At 46.4% G+C, this 17,755-nt stretch overlaps 1 protein-coding gene across 1 annotated transcript in view; it reads right to left on the bottom strand.

The window, feature by feature from the left end:
* The window catches only part of Psq (pipsqueak), a 53,049-nt gene that overhangs the window by 18,500 nt on the left and 16,794 nt on the right, over positions 1 to 17,755 (bottom strand). Inside the window, exons 2-3 of the mRNA XM_071777987.1 lie at positions 13,242 to 13,386; positions 12,337 to 12,501 (exon numbers count right to left, since the gene is read on the bottom strand). Coding sequence (XP_071634088.1) covers positions 12,337 to 12,501; positions 13,242 to 13,386 — 310 coding nt within the window. The remainder of the gene's footprint in view (positions 1 to 12,336; positions 12,502 to 13,241; positions 13,387 to 17,755) is intronic.

Raw genomic sequence — 17,755 nt, 5'->3', positions numbered from 1 at the left:
GAAGCTTGTCAGCCCGCCCGATATTCGACGTATATCGCGATCCTCTCTGATTTTCCCTTTTTCCCTTTCTTAAAACTCGGGACGCGATTCGGTGAAAAATGGCACGCAGGCGCCGCGGAGTTTCGTCACGATCCTGGCGACCGACGGTCCGAGCGAGTCCCCGACGAAGGGACGTCGGCGTGTGTGCACGAGCCGCGGCACGATGCGATGCGACGCGACGCGAGGCGAGGCGGGACGGCTCCGAAGAGACGTTAAGTCGAGAGGTATGCGGACGACAGAGAGGATCGATCTATCGGCGGAGCTTCGGCACAGAACGACGACCCAGGATAATCTCCCCAAGAGAGCGTGTCGTTGTTTTCGCCGCCGCTGTCGCCGCCGCGCCGCCGCCGCCGCCACCACCGTCGTCTGTGCAATCGGTATTCGTGCCGCATCGGCGGTGGTGCCGGCTGGCCGGCCTGTGGAACGTCTGTTCTAGCACGAAGACTCTTTAGACCGCGCTGATCTTCCACGAGACGTTCGAAAACTATCGTCGCTCGGTTCTCGATCTCCTCATTAAATCATCACTCCATTTCTCGATTTATGAATAAAATTGATCATGAATTATTATGAATAGAATTAGTAATAATTTTCAAATTTTAAAACTTTTAAATCTGATTTTTAAACATTAAATTATCTATCACTTTATTTATTTGACAGCTTCATTATCAACCTGTTATTTTGAGAAATCAGACCTACATTTGCGTTCGATTTCTGGTATTATGCAATCACGATTTTTTAAAAATAGAATCGAAATTATTATTCGCAAATTTTATCTATTCTGAATGAAGATGCTATTTATTGTATTTCTCAGGTCGTTTATTGTAATGCACTTCAACGCTTTCTTTTTCTAGACGAGTCTTTGTGGCGGCGTGCGCCGTCGTCAGTCTCTCGTTACAGAGTCGAAATCCTTCCCCCTTCCTCTTTTACCGCGACTCCACCATCCTCCCCGCGCTTAATTCGCATTCACGCCAGACACGTCGGCGTGTTTCGCGTCTCAGGCCTCGCGCGAATTGCCTTTGACTCGCTTTAATAATACTCAACATCGATGGAGAATGTCTCGGCATGTTGAACGCGAGAAGTTCGACTTTTAACAACAATCGAACTAATGATTAGCTCGATTGACAAATATCGATCCATAATTTATTTCATTCGATTCGAAAGTCCAGTTTCCATAAATTCATGAAAAACCTTGCCCTTTTAAGAGTGTTAATATTCATTAATACATATGAAGTAATTATATGCAATTATTGCGTCAACTTTCTATGTTGCGATATCGAGCCTCGTTCGATCGAATCGCACGCCTAAAAAAATCTACATTTATTTACATATGCGATGAAATAAAATATCGACATTTTTGGATAGCCTTCTACAACAAAATATGTATATGGAAAAAGGCAATTTTCCGGGAGCCACCCGAATATTACGAATGTCGCGAGACGTTTTTAAGAATTTAAATAACGCCCGATTCCCTGTTACAGTATTCAGGAAAGCTCGCAGACATAACATAATCTTACGCCTTTAACACCCCTGCAACTTGCGCAGCCGGCGCAACCCGTTCGAATATATTCGGCCGATCGGCGAATCCTATTCCCCCTGTGGCCCGTTCGTAAACAAACTTTCTCCGTCGGGGATTTTTCGAGCGCGCTCGCGAAAGTTGCCAGCGAACGGGGGCGCGGGAGAGGGTGGAATTTTTCGCTGCACCGAACGATCGTTTACTTTGACACGTTCGACACGGTGTGGCACGGCGACTCGCGAATGTGTGCACGCGCGCGGCTAACGCGATCGGCGTCGGCACGGCTGCGAAGCGACAAGTTTCGCATTATTATATAATTGCATTTAATCCCGCATAATTAAATCTTGTGTAATTAAATGCAATCGTACGTAAATGCATAATCAAAATCTTATATAACAGATCATTAGCGATGATTGTTGATGCATCAATATGTCTTCTTTAGTGAATACGTAAGTATCCTAATGCTTCAACAACTACTGCAAACTTCGATTTACAAACGCCAAACGCAATATTAAGTCACGATATCTGGAGATGGAAAAGGTTGCAGAACGAAATATGTGCCACACACGAAGAGTAGCTCGCTATATCCGTGTAATAACGATCGTTAATTTCTAATGTAGCGAGAAGCCTGAAGTCCCCTAGGCAATTTGTGGAACTTGAAAATTTATGCTTCACGGAGGAACATTTTCAAGAGTCGTGAACACGGAGAAAATCCGGCGTTCGAGGAAACCTTATACCTTTAGCCCCTTAGGTTTCGAATTCCCGCGGAAAGTCTTGGGGAACACGTGTAAAAATACACGTTAGGAGGATTACGAGCGGATCTGCCTTTACCCCTTCCGGACAAAAACCTTTTGAGGGATCTTCAAACGCGCGTCAAACGCACACGGGTTGCAGTGGGGGCGTCGGCGGGCATCGGGGCCGTTATCCAACGTTAAATCGCGGTATCACGAGACGCACGGGGTGGCCGGGAGGGCGGGCAGGGGGAGGGTCGGGGGCGGGAGGGAATCGCGTAGTTTAATAATTCGAATCCCCGGAGCGGCCCGGTGGACATACGGGGACGATCGAATTACCCCTTCCGCGCGCCCTTGACGGGCCCTCGGATCATTCCTCCCTCGGGCCGTCCCTGCGTCGGGCTGACTCGACTCAGCAGCGATCGAGTGGCAGAGAGACGGCGCGGCGGGAGGAGGGAGCGGTGGAGGCGCGCGAGAGGGTACGGATTCGGCAGAGCGGCGAGCAAGAGGAAGGACCGAGGGAGAAGCCAGCGAGCGGGCGAGCGAGACGTGATCGCACCGTGGGTCCAGAAGGGAGGCAGAGGGCGGCGGGTGCCGGAGGGCGTGCGGAGAACGGTGGGTGGAAGAGCGAAGCAGCAGCAGCAGCAGCAGCAGCGGCGGCCGCAGCGGCAGCAGGAGAAGGAGGGCGAGGGGTAGGGAAGACGTGGAGTCGTGGGCTGTTGCAGAGAGAGCTTGCGCGGACAAAGGGAATCTGCGGCTCCAGCCGCTCGCTCGCTCGCTTGCTCGCTCTCGCACGGCCCTCTCCTTCTCCTCCTCCCGCCCTCGCCACGCACACACGCGTGCAACGACACGATGCGACGCATGCACGCGCGTACACAAACACAGGGGCCGCGCGGCGTGCAATTCCGCGCGCACGCACGCATGCACGCCGCCGCGCGCTGCAGAAACCGCGGGTACAGTCGGCCGAGGAAGCGCGCGAGTCCGCCGAATCCGCTTCTCTTTCACCGTTACTTCTTCGCGCGCCTCGTCTTCCTTCTGCCTGTCCGCCCTTCCGCCTCTTTTACGTTTTGTTTCTTCTACCCTTCTTCTAGCCGGGTTGACCGCCGGGGGAAGGGAGATAAGGAGGCTACGGACATGAAATCATTCCGCGACCTACAGAGCGCCGCCCCGGTACCCTCGTGGCGAGCAGTATTATCAGTCGCGCGTATATATATACGGCGAAGAGAGTAGAATGAGAAAGGGAAAGCTCGAAACGTACTCCGCTTGAAAACGAGCGAAAGAAATGGATCTATTATAAGACGTGCCGGATGCATCAGGGTCGTTTTTTGATCCCTGTACTTTCCCTGTTTTCTTGCACTTCTCCTTCCTCCATCTTTCTATACACATTCTATATTCTAGCACACAGCTAAAAACAATTCCACGCTACATAACTAATCATTTATATTTATTATTACGTGCAAAAAAATATATTGTATAAAAAAGAGAGCGTATCATATACGCAAAGAAATTAAATATCGCATAATTAAAGGGGAGAAAGATGCGTTCCGTTCTTATATACATCGTCGATGACAACGCGTTCGCCAACGGGCCCCTTTTTCGTAGCCGAGATTTAAGCGGGGCTCATCCTCCCCCCCTCGTTTCTCCTCTCCTCTCTCGAGACACGGCGGCTGGACCGGCGACGAGACGCAGACACCCGGTACAGTCGCGCGAGTAAGCTCGTCGGACCTACGTGATTTCTTTCCCTCGTCTTTTATCTTTCCGCCCCCCTTTCCCTGTTTTTTTTCTTCTATCTCTCCTTTTTCGGTTTCGTCGCCCCGTCTCACGCGGATAACCTGCCCGGTCGCCTACGGCCGGAGGTACTTTGGGCCGAGCGCACGTTCTGCCATCCGCGATCGATGTCGCCCGCTACGAAAGCGTTCTGCAGCGGTCGCAGAATGCTCGTGGCGCCGATTAACAGCAGCCAGCAGCGGTAGCGGAGCAGACGGCGGTTTCGAAAAAGGCGGCTCCGACGAAACGGCCACGACCGTTGCGCGGATATTCGCGGCCGAGCGGCCGCGTGACGCGAGACGCACGCTGCATCGCGGATGCACGTTGCACACGAGGACGCTTAAATTTAACTAAGGGCATTCAACACTTTTGCTCGCTCGCTATGAAGAAGTGACATTACCCGATACCGCTTTCCCGTACGTTTCTTCGTACGAGATATTTGAAATGACTGCATGAAGCTTTCTTGCGACGATAAGATGATAAATAATGCGTGTAACTGATAAACTTTTACATATAGATATCACATGCAATATTCAATTGTTGCACAATGTATTATAAAAAACTGAGAATACATAGAAAGTGTGAAATCTTGTGTAGAATCAATTAGGACTAATGGTTTTTTAATATTAATTATCTGATGCTAGTATTATTTAATGCACAAAGCAGAGATAAAACTACAGAATTATAGTTCACAATTTTTTATATAGTGTCACATGTCATTGACTTCAATATAAATGCAAAAATACTTAATTCAACGAAACATTTTCAATTAATTACATTTGCAATGGTAATCGTTTTCTTCTCTAATTTTGTTTAACATAATGGAATAATTAAAACTAAATAAAATAATTAATTTGTTAAATTTTATAAAAACTAAGCATACACAAAGATACTCGTATTTTTGATAAAAATACAGTAATTTCCTAAGACTGCCTTGAAGTAATTAAAATTAATTTAAGAATCGCTCAAGAAGTTTGTAGTTTATTTCCTTAAAACATATACAGTCAATAAAAGGCAGAATAAAATAAAGATAATTTCGCGATTCGAGCTGACTTCTGTCGCGCTGTCCGCAGATATATATACGTAACAAAAATTGTGTTAACAGCATCGGGCAGCTCGGAACGCGAGCGAAAATGAGGGGAAAACAGGGTAACCGGCGCTCGGCGATCGCCGCGGAGAGCGTCGCGTGAATATCAGTTAACGTTACGATTATTGATTAAATCCGGCGGAGTTAAAACATATAGCTACACCGTCTCGCAGTAGTCGCGTTGCTACCCCCTTGTATCGATTATCTCTCACGTAGCAGGTCCCGCCAATATCTGCGACACATCGTGAATTTCGGGGGTTAAACCGCGCTGCAGTTTCGACTCGGTAAATCTCTTCGTAGCCCTTCTTCTCCCTCCCTCACCCCCTCCATCTCTCCCGTCACCTCCCTCTCGCTCGTTATTGCATTCTTCCGCGCCGTGTCTATTATCACTTCAATGTAAATAAAGTCGATAAAAGTTCGAGAATCAAGAAGTCGAATCGCGGTTAATAACGATTTCTCACGAGAAAGATAACGTTCGTGCGCGACGCGACGAGCGTAGGGTCATCTTTCCGGCGTCTGTAACACATCTGAGAAACTGTACTGACCGAAATAAATCGCTTCGAGTGAGAACAATGACGCGCCTCCGCTTTTCCCCTCGCCCTCCATCCTCCCGCGCCACGTTGCGGGAGTTTCTTTTGGTCGTAGAAAGGATACGCCGATCGAGAACGAGGCCGTCGGAATAGTTAGAGCCGACTTCGCGATGTCCTTTCCTCGATCGATGATCGCGAAACGAGTTTCTATCACCTGTTTCACGACGTAAAATCAAATGCCATGGTCTCAATAAAAAAAAATATTATTTAGCTGTATATTGTGACCAAGTGTTTTACCAATCATAGACTCTTTGTATAAATCTTTTCTTATTCTGGTTTTAGATATCTTTCTCGTTAATAATACAATTCGATAATAAGGTATTTCTGTGCGAGAACCGCGCGAAATAAAAGATGACACGTGCTACTCGAGATAAACCGTTGAGAAGGATCGTAGGCGGACTTCGGAAACACCCTGTACATCGGCTGTGCATACAAGTGCGCGCGGTGCGCGCGATGCACACGAGAGATACGCGTTTTCTTCGCGTGTCGTCGTCTCACTGCCGTGTCAAGGACAGCGAGGGACGGAGTCGACGGTTTTGCGCGGACTTTCCTCCGAAAATGGAATACGGAATGCATCTCGCGTCGCGATCGCCAGCGTAATAGCGGGGCCTCTCGCATGCGGATGCACTTGCGTCCGCCTCTTCTTGGATCGCGATCTCTTCGAAAACTAATTTTAGCGTCGGACACGGCCTCGAAAAGGCCGAACATCGTGCGCCGATTTTTAAAAATGTTAACGGATAGTAGAAGCGAACCGCACACAATCTATTTGATTTATAAAATTTGTACGACGTGAAAGTTATAATCATTCGGCACTTCTTGCTAGGCGCAAGAAAATGTACAGAAAATAATGTTAAAATAATAAGAGCTTCGAGATTGCCACCGGAAAGTGGAAGTATATACGGAGCAGAGAAGTTCAATTTAATCCGAGTGTACGGCATGAGGACTTGGGAATGTCTCGTATATAGAGTGTCCCAAGATTACATACCGTTACATATTATAATGGCTCAGACATAGTTACTTTAAATTATTCAGTCCGTTTTCTCATTAATCAGACGCTGTGAGATTTAATTTGTATTTTTAATCCTCAACCCAGACGTCCCTTCATTACACAAAATCTCGAATTAAAAGTTTGTTAAAATTCGTTTAAAGTATCTTAACTTTTTATACCTCAAATAAATGAACGTTTTGTCTCACTTCGTGTAATAGATATATTTTTATACATCAAGGATAACATTTTAGCATTTTTATGCATAAATTTGCAGTATCGTACTTTCTATGAGCAAAACGTGATGGGACGTCGTCGAGTCGCTCCCCACGTTCTTCAGTGCCTCGATTAAAATTCGGAATATATATCGTTGCTTTAGAGACACCCCGTAGATACGATCGGTTTGTGTCGCTGGCTGGCGGGCAGGCCGAAATTGCGCCGGGAGCGAATCCTGGGAGCAAGATACGCGGCTTCGGGTCGAGTAAGCACCTCGACGAGGGGCACCAATCACGGGCGCGAGCATCGTTGCGTGCCGGCACGTCCCGCTTGACGGAGCGGGGCGAAAAGGGAGGTAAAAACGGCGAAATGACGAGAGTCGGGGGCTATCCTTCGCGACCGCGGGGTCTCACCGGCCGGTGTTTTCGCACGCGCGCAGGTACCGAGGGAGCGCGACAGCAGGACGCAAATATTCAATCACCCGGTTCAAACAGTCTGCTGGGTCCGCGTCGAGAATGAAAAAGAGAGAGGGAGAGAAAGAGAGAGAGAGAAGGCGCGAGCGACAAACAATCGCGCCCGTGAAAAAGCGAAATAGGTTCCTTCCTCGATCTCGAATTCCCGTCCGCGACCGGGCTGCTCGTTTATATTATATCGGCCGAACGTAAAATTGCGCTGAGAAATCCGGCGTTTATCCTGTCAATGCGTCCCACTTTTTTCTTTTTTTTTTACGTCAAAAACTCGCTAACGCGAGTCGGGGATGGAAAATTGAATTTCGGAGAGTTTGAAGATTTTTACGATGGCGAATTAGGGGGGGAAGGAGGGACTGGATTTAAGAACCGGGTTCCAGTTGACAAATTCTGGAATTACGGTCTGCTTGTCACGCGCGGGGACCTCTCGGCTCTTTTCAGACACTCGCTCGAGAACGCTTCGCTTCGTCTCGTCTCTCGTACCCGACGAAACATCGAGCAAGATACTTTCATTTGTCGGTGATAAATTAATTCAGTAGAAATAAACGTCAAGATCGAGGCACTTTATTCCTCGCGCGAGGGTTTTCTCTCGCAAAGACGCTTCGTTCTCCGATCAATCGCGACGAGGAGCGACGAACGAGTAAGTACGTCGCTTGTCGACGCGATCGTGCATTCGACGACTCGGCGCGCCCCGGGGGCCGTGTTTGTCGGCTAGAAAGATTTAAATTTGGCCCGAAACACACGGTGCCGTGCAGGTTCGTCGTCCGGCCGCGTCTCGCGCGCGATCCAAATAGCCGGGTCGGCGAAGCGTCCCCTTCGTTTCACGCGAGGAACGGCGAAAATAATCTCCCGTCCGCGAGAGAGCGGCTTTCCGATAAATCGCGCGTCGCGACCGTGTTTTCCGCGCCCGGCTCGCGATTCCGCGACACGAGAAGAAACGATCGGGTTCGATTTGGACCAAACCGTGTTATCTGAGAAAATTGCTCCATCGAAATCAACAATCGTAGATTAATGACGATTGATCCGGGAACGGGCGCCTGGGGCTGGGGTGATTTTTATACGTTAGTATATAAAAAAAAAATAGAAGTTTACATCACAGTAATTTTAATGCCTTTTTTGTTTTTCTAAATCTTTTGTTTTGTCTAAATCTGTATACATATTGTCCTCAAATATTAATAAATTATTAAATAATCAAAAATATGCAATATGTAATTAATAACAATGATTTTTAATTGGGGTGTAAAAGTCTGAAAGTTTCCCAGGTGACCATTTATGCAAAAAAAATTCAGACGCCCGTTCCCGGATTAAGATTGGAGGCAAAAAACGTGAGAATTGAAGCGAAAACAATTTTTTTAGGTTAGACGAATTATACGTACGCGAAAGCGGAATATTAATTTATTGTATTTCGATAATTTGTAAAAGGAACATTACAATGCAATTAATATATCGCACATATTTATTTCCTCCTTTCGTCAAATTTGAGATAAAATTCAAAAAAATTGCTGGTTGCGCGCAGAAGTCGTTTACGAGTAAATTATACCGTCCTGGAATGCGATAAATCGTCGAAAGTTCGACGAAATTCCAGCATTTCGTGCAGACATATGTTAATTCTACTTATCGAGTTAGAAACGAGCCTCGACAACGCGGAAAATTCGCAAAATAAATCCCACGCGGTGACAGTGGTCTTGAATGGAATAACTATATAACGTAATAAAATCAACGCTGGGAATTATTCTCGATAATTTAGGAACAATATAAAACTAATTTGTTAATTGTGCAAAATAAATTATCGCGCGAAAGCCGAAACGCAAGGATAATGCGCTGCGCGCACGCATCCCAGATACGTCATTATAATTATTTTCGTAAAGTTTCCGGATCCAAATATTAATTTAGTCAATATTTTCAATAACGATATTCTCAACGCAATCAGTCCGCGATATTTGCTCGTTATTTAAACGGAATTTAATACGGACAATTTACGCCGCGATTATTGATGAATGATGAATTCTTGTCACTGTCTACTCCCTGCATTTCCTGCAATTTTCTCACGATAAAAGAATATATGGTTCGTGTTCTTGTGCGGCGATAAAGCCGCATTCGAGTCTCGCGTTACTCAAAACGATCTCACAGTCAACAATCACGCTGGAACAACGAGTCTACCTACGAAGCACGTTACATTCTTGCCGCGATAAATCGCGGGCCGTCGTGTCGGCGCGAAAACGGCGCATCTTCGCGAAGAGAGAGAGAGTCGAGAAAGAAAAAAAAAGAAAGAAAGAAAACCAGAGGCGGAAGGGTAGCGCAGCCGCGCGCCGTACCTCTTATCTACTGGCGAGACATCCTTGGGTAGGCCGGCAATCCGCATGGCTCCTTATCTTATCCGCCCGCGAGATATACCTAGGTTCTTCCCCTCTCGCGCGGAAAAATCTGGAGCGGCACTCGGCGGCACGAGAGAGACACACAGTCACGTGGCACACACAAACTCGTGAACGCGGGGACGCGTCGCGACCGGGGAAAAGTTTTTTCAGGCGCGCACGTCGCGACGATAAAGCCGGACGGCGCGCGATATCGCCGAGACTCCGCGAAAAAGCGACCCGCGCGCGTGCCGGCCGGCCGGCCGCGGCCGAAGCGGGCATTTCGAACGCGCACGAGAGGCGCGCGCGACGCGGCGACGACCGCGCGAACGAATTCAGCGGAAATCCGGAGCGGGATATGACCGGCCAAGAGACATCCGTTTACCGACCGTAAAGTAGAGAATTTGTCGGCGGAAATCGGTAAAGCAGCGAACATCCGCCGTCGGTAGTAAGGCTGTTACTCTTCGGCCGGTATTCATAGTCGGACTGTTTTAAGTACAATCATAGGACCTGAGCAGAATAGCTGATTTATAATTTTAAGACAATGTTTTATGGTTTAAATATTTGTTTATAGTAATGCACAATACTGTCTTGTGTCTCATGTCTTGTATGTATATGCACAAAGTGTTAATATTTGTAAGACCTGAACACAAAACAGTATTGTGTGTTACTAAAAACAAAAATTTAAAGCATAAAACATTGTCTTAGAATTATAAGTCAGCTATTCTGCTCAGACCCCAAGATGTCATAAACATAAACTAATCACAGAGCCGTATTAGCGTCAAGACATTACTTAAGACAGTCTTCCAATAAGAATAGACAATGAATACGGACCCGACATTGCAAGTTCAAAGTTAACTTATAAGCTTTGAAGACACGTTAAACTTCGAGGATAATTTATAATTTTGATTCTTCGAAGTGTCGAAGTTCGAATATCGAAGCCTTCGAAGCAATAACCAGCTCTAGGCTGCAGTCCATTTGATGTTACAAAAATGGATCCGCAAGAAAATCGCAGATTCCGGCGGTCGGTAACAATACGATGGTGGTTAACCGTGGAATTGTAGATTTATTTGGTCGGTAAGGGTCGGTAAGGTCGGTAACTGAATGTCGGTAATATCTACGTCCGATAAAACGTAGTTTATCCCGAAAGATCGTAATGTATCAATCAAGAAGTTCCTCAACTTTTGTTATTGGTTCTGGTTAGAGTTTGAAGAATATACGTTGAAATGGATTCTTTCAGAAATATTTACAGACCTTAGCTAGAAATTGCCAGATAGTAACTGGACGGTTTCCGGCGAGAAAGTATCCTCGACATCTCTCTTTCTCTCTCTCTTACCGCTGCGCGCTGTACGAATTTCAGAGGTGTGCTAAAAAAATCCGAACTAGGATCGAAGGCACTTAAGTCATTCGAGAAAGAAAAAAAAAGGAGAAAAAGCCGGTGTACTTTCTCGCCGGTTTCGAGCACGTCGATGCACGCGAACGAGTTTCATCTCCGCGAACATCGCATGGAGAACACGCGGAGTCACGCAGAGGAAAAAGAAATGCAGATAATTAAAACAGAGATATTCGCGATTCGAAGAGATCGGTTCGTAAAATGTTTATATGTCATCAATTTCAGTGGGAAGCGTTTCTTCGTTGAGCTTTTGTATTCGTTCCATGCAGAACCGCTATCGATTTGGCGAAAGATCTCGCGGCGTAAGACGCATAACAGTACGATTCTCGCGGTGCGTCGTAATAACGCGATAAGATAAAACGAAGCGATCGCGCTCGACGTTATTTAATATCGTGACGCGCACCGCGATTCGAACGTTTCGGGACCTGCGATGCACCCAGGGGCCCCCCGAAGAAACATCAACTGCAGGCGTTTCGAGAGAGTCACGGCTGGTACCACTTTTGAATGATTACGAGCCATGACCACTAGCATCGCGATACTTCTCTGTTAAATATTAAAGGAAAATTTGAAATGAAATTTAAATCAATACCTTGAGTTAAATAATATGTTGTTTTTAACTACCATGTGTGTCAAAATTTATTATTTTAACACTTCATTGGTTTAGTTAAATTAACGATATATTGAGTAGGAGCAGTGGCGACTTATAGAAATGGTTCAAAACGACTCAAATTGAATATAATTTGACACTACAAGTTTAACTGTGTTGATTCGAGCAATTCAGATATTGCGAGATAACGACGATTATCACCGGAGCTGTTTCCCCAAATGTTCCTGTGTATTATACATATGCTTTATACGTTCTTAAATGGACACTTTATCTTCCTAAAAATTGCCGTACGAGAACGGAAATATAATCTCATCGTGATAATCAAGGAATCAATAAAGTAGCGACATTCTGAAACAAGAATCAGCTACGAGTCATTCTGTAACTTGGAGAAGCGGGGGGAAGAGACTCATTTTATAGCTTCGCGTCATCGATACCCTTCGAGCGGCATTGTCGCGTTTCGGCTTTTGTCGACGAGAATTCAAGTCGGATTTGAGTCCGACTCGAGGGGAGAAATCGTCGTTCGCGACGTCGCATCGCGTCGTCGGTCGACGAACGCGGCGAAAGATCGACCTTATTCTTCGCGCACTCACCTGAAGCTCCGCTTGCGAAACGTCGATCTCGCCGCGGTAGACGAACTCGATGATGAACTTGAGGTCGTTGAAGCAGACGTCCTGCGGCATGATGATCGTCGGGTGTTTGCAGGGGTTCGACAGCAGGAGCTTCTGGAAGTAGGAGCTGCAGGCCGACAACACCACCTGGAACACGTAGAAAAAAATAACAAAAATGTTTCAGACATGTAGACACGTCGACGATCCCGATTAAATCTCGACACGCGGAGGTAGGTACCGGGCAATGCAAAAGAAGCGCGTTCGTGCAGGCGCGACTATTTCCACTTTGCTCCTCGAAAACGTGCTGGAACTACCAAGTGCTCCATCGTACGAGTTTTCTCCACGTTCAAAGTTAAATAGCGACGTTTCAATTAGCTATCAAGATATTAAGAATCAGAAAGCGTTTACTATTCGAGAGCTGCCACGCACCGATATAAATATTTTCGGTTGTGTCAAAATGTTGCGAGCGATTGCGGATCGATGCCGGGTCGAGGCGCGGGCGCGATTATCCGCTACGCGTCTTGCTTTGCAATCTTGATGACTTTAAGTAATCGAGACAGAGCTATACATATAGGTATGGCTGACGTAGACATCGCTTCAAATCGACGCCAGATATTTATTGATATTTTTAACCGAATATTGTACTAAATATGATTTTCTCTTTTTTTTTTTTAAATTTAATATGGACTCTTTCTGTTCACAATTTTTATCGCGTGAGACGCCGGGAATAATCTGTCATAGGCGCTGCAGTTTCTCGTTCTTCTTGGATCGAGGTCTGACGTTCGATTCCGCGAGCGCCGTTGATCGTGGTCGCGCTATCTCTCTGCCTCTCTCTCTCTCTCTCTCTCTCTCTCTCTTCCTCTCTCCGTACACGTACACCAGCCTACCTTGTGCGCTTTTAATGAGGCCTCGTTGCACGCCAGGGTGACGTCGACGAAGGCCTCGGTCTGCAGGAGCTGGTGGAACACCGACGTCATATTCGACTGGTAGTTGTTCCAGCGCAGGCAGTAGTGCTGCCCGGCCATACCGCCGCTGCAACAGAAAAATAGAAAGATCGATTAAGTGCTTTTTTTTTCCTTCCCCCCCCCCCCCGAGTGGCTTTTCCTTCGCGTCGACGGATTCATCGAAAAGTCATCGACGACGACGACCCGTATAGGAAACGACGAGAAGAGCCCCCGTATCCCCCCCGCCTTTTTCCCAAGCCGCGATAGTCATCCCCGTTGTACCGTTTCCTCTGCCACGAGAGATCGATCCGCAGAGAGCGGGACAGTACCTGTAGTGCACGCCCCAATAACGATCTGTCTCCATGAAATATTGGGTTTCTTTTTCCGCCACGGCCGCCGGGAGAAGATATCTCCAAGAGGTTTTATGTACCGGACGGGGGACGGTATCCACGCGAGCGCGAAAGAAAGATGACGAGAGAGGGAGAGAGAGAAAAAGAAAAAAAGAGAGAGAAAGAGAGACAGAGGGTAGATAGGTAGGTATAGGGGTTTTCTGCATGCCGCGGGGGCGGCGAAGCGCGGGTTGCGGAAACGAGAAGGAGACGAGAGGAATAAGACGAGCGGAGAGGGGAAAAAAGAGATATACGGGAACAGAAAGGGGGAAGAAGATCGGCGATGCGGCGGCGGCGCGCGCGGGGGGATGACGGAAGCGACGAAGGGAAAAAAGGGGAAGGAGGAAGAAGAAAGGGCGCGGGGGAGACGTTATTTCCGGAAGTTGCGGTGCGCAGCGCGGCGCGCGCGAGCGCGCGGCGGGAACACAAGAAACCAGGAATGCACTTTCGCGTACCACGAGGCGACCGAGGAGGTATCCCGACGATGACGGCCGATCGATCGAGAAACTTGGCCGTCGACGGATCGGGAGCGCGAGCGAAGACGCGAAGAAAGATGATCGCGCGGAATCGCCAGGCGGATCGGCACGCGCCGCGAGTACGTATACGGGCGTTGGTCTGCCCACGTCGCGACATTCACCTGTTCCGTGGACCGTGCTTTATCTGCCTCTATCTATGACTCTTTATACCGGGCCATTCCGCCCCGTTATCTGTCCGTAGGAACACGGTCTTTTATCAGTTGCTTAGACGTGCGCCGATAACAGGGAAACTTTAAGCTCGCGCCTTCTGCCGCCTTCTCTCTCTCCCCTCATTCTCCCGGCTCTCCTCCTTCTCCTGCTGCTCGCGCTCGTTTCGACGCTCGTGCGCTGCCTTTCATCCGCTCGCTCGCGCTCGCGCGCTCGCCCGCGCGCTCCAAGAACGCCTAGAAAATCTTCGCGACACCTCTCGCTCCTATATTATCCTTGGGGCACCTGATCCGACACGGGACGCCTTACCGATGTCGCTATTTATGAAGCTTATATAGAAACTGTAAAGATCTATTCTTCTCGAAATTAATCACCTAAACGCGATCGTCTTCAACGCGCGCTTAATATTTCTCAATTCTTAATTGTTGACTATCAATTTTATAAAATTTTAGCTTTTAGCTTCCGAATTCTCACTTATCTGATCCTCGTCTAGTTCGCAATTTTACGATTACTTAAAAACGCTACGTTGCCACCAACGTAAATATTGACTTTCCAATTTTTCTTTACATCACATTTTATTGTGCAAATAGAGCGTAAATAAATATATTGCTTCCTCTCGATCTAACTCCTCGTCTTCCAAACTCCGTTCTTCTCTGCTTTCTCTCTCTCTTCGCCCTTCGTCATCCCTTTTACCTGACATTGGCCGGCACACGTTCGTACCATCTGCCGTTTCTCCGGCTATCCTTCGAGGGCCCTCGATGTGGACGCACCTGCGAACGCTCGCAGGTAACGTACGAATGTGTGAGCGTACGTGAGCGCACCTGACGCACTTACTTCGCCGACCTCTATCTATACTCGCGGAGTATGTACGCGCGCGTGCTGTTTCACCTGTGCGTGATCGATTATTGCGAGAAATCACCAACGGCGAATCCTCGATCCCCGCAGCATTGGTGCCGAACTTCCGAAAAATTCTAGAAACGTTTTCCAGAAACGGGGCTCATTTAATTTCAATCGGATCACCTAAAATTTGCTTTCAACCTACTCCGAATGTTTGCTATTATAGGACTAATGGAATTCTCAAAGTTCGCGTATAAGGCTCGTTACCCGACGTAACTCAATTAATCCCGGTTGAAGTAATTCCCTGTCCGTTTTCAGTCCCGATTCTAAAGAGATTGAATAAATTAATTGATTGAACTTCGGGATCACAAAGCTTAAACATCTGAAATTCTTTTTCAAAGTTCTTAAGCTGTATCGATATTTCCGAAAGTGGGAAAACCTTCGTCGGACATCTCTTGCGTTTTCTCGTTATTTTGGTGAGCGCAACAACGTCGTTTCGCAAGGTTTTTCAACGAGCGGGAGAAACTTGGGTACGTTTGAAATCTATTCGCGAAATCGAAACGCCGCCGCGGATTGCCTTGTGCCTATACAGCGAGTTTATGCGTGCGTGTCGCGCGGCACATAGACACGCGAGTCGCGTAACAGGTACGTGCGCACATTGATATCGCGAAATTAGGTTACCTGGCGTGCCGACCGCGAAGACGCGCTGATAATTCGTGATAACGGGAAAGAATGACGATAATCGATCGTCCGGCGTTAATTTCTCGACCTCCTTTTTCGCTTCTTTTCCCGATTAATCTAATCCGTCGTGTCGCAATTCGCGTTGTAATTTACAACTCTGCAATTTTCCAAATTGGAAGGAGGGAAACTGAAAAGCGCCGATTGTTAAGCCGATAATAACAGAGTTCCTACCGTTTCCGATTTTAACTTTTATCGATATGCCGTAGATAGTTGATAAAAAGATATTTTTCAGAGTGAGAGAATGATAGATGGAGACGTTTAACATATTCGGCTGCAGTGTCACACTTCTCGAGTCTTCCAGCAGCTGAATCTCTTAATAAATTGCGTAATCCTCGTATTTTTTTTTTTTTTTAATAAAACGAAAATAAATATAGTCTGAGATCAGAGGTTTTCTTATAGCAAGATTTTTTTAGCGAGGCAACCTTTTACATTTATTTCACCTGTAAGATTAAATATCGCAAAGCAGGAATGTTTTATAAAGGTTCCTCTTAATGGTGCATATATGGGTATTTAAAGGATTCCGCTTTTATCAGTTTTCAGCTAAAAGGAATAACGATAATTCTGTCATTTGCCAAGAAGCTTTACGACCTCCTTTTTCTATCCCGTCTCTTTATTCGCGACAGAATAATTCGCAGAGGCGAATAGATCGTAAAGATCCCATTGCGTTTTCATCGTGTCGCGTAAAAGTGGTTCCTATATATTCCACCATTCATCTATATCTCGTCTCACCGTACTCTGTACTCCACCGTTTTATCCGCGACGGAATAATCCGCGCGAGTGAACCACCGCGCCGCGGGAAGATCCACGCGTTACACGAAAACGATCCCGCCTTCTTATATCCCGTGATTATCGCTCGTTCTACACTCCACTCGTGTTACCCGCGACGGAATAATTTGCGCGGGCGAATAGCCGGAAAGATCGAGGCGCGATCCGATCGCGGCGCGGCGTAAAAGTGGTTCACCTAGTTTTTGAGGAACATTGTTTTAAGCCCCCTGCGACACGGCCAACCGCGCTGATTTGAGGAGGATAATTGAGTGAAAGAAGGAAGACGCGGCAATTAAAGGCGGCTGCGGAGAGAGAACCGGGAGAAAACCGGATGCAACGCAACGTGAAGAAACGGAGTGAGACGGGATAGCAGGCGAGATGAACTCGGCGCAGTAGTATAAAGTTTACGACGCTCCTGCGCACTATGTGTCGCAGGCAGAACAGAGTAAATAATTATTTATGTTAATAAAATTAGCAAGTTATTTGAATTTGCGTACGTAATAAACACATTTATGTTAATATATTTGCCTAGATTTCCCAATGTAACGAGAAGTTGAATTTCATAATTGTAGAAGGACTTTTTTATCCACGGTAATAAATGCAAAACTATAGAGAGTATTATAGATTTTCATTTTTTACGAGAGATGGAAAGAGTGAAAATTATTATAAAAGAGCGTTATCAAGCTTTAAATAAAAAATTATAAATTTCTTCTCATGTTCTCTTTCATATGTTATAAATTATACTTTACGATAAATTATAAGGAATTAATAAATAATTTATCATAAATTACATATTATTTATATATTAAAAAATGTGCATAAGTAAATACATTTTATACACGTATTTCGAAGATGAATTATGTAGATCTTGAAACAAAAAATGGTAATATTCAGTAAGAAACTATTTTTAAATTATTCAGATATTTTAATTCGGTATATTGAGCATTCGGTGGAAATTCGAGGCGACGAGCATTGCGATCGATCGCAACCATCGATACGTTTTCTCAATGTAGGTACTCCCTCCGGTCTCGATGCGATGCGC

Source organism: Temnothorax longispinosus, chromosome 5 (genome assembly GCF_030848805.1).
Source record: "Temnothorax longispinosus isolate EJ_2023e chromosome 5, Tlon_JGU_v1, whole genome shotgun sequence".
In the NCBI taxonomy this organism is placed as follows: Eukaryota; Metazoa; Arthropoda; class Insecta; order Hymenoptera; family Formicidae; genus Temnothorax; species Temnothorax longispinosus.
The sequence above is the reverse complement of the archived record's forward strand: the minus strand, read 5'-3'. Positions and strand labels throughout refer to the sequence as shown.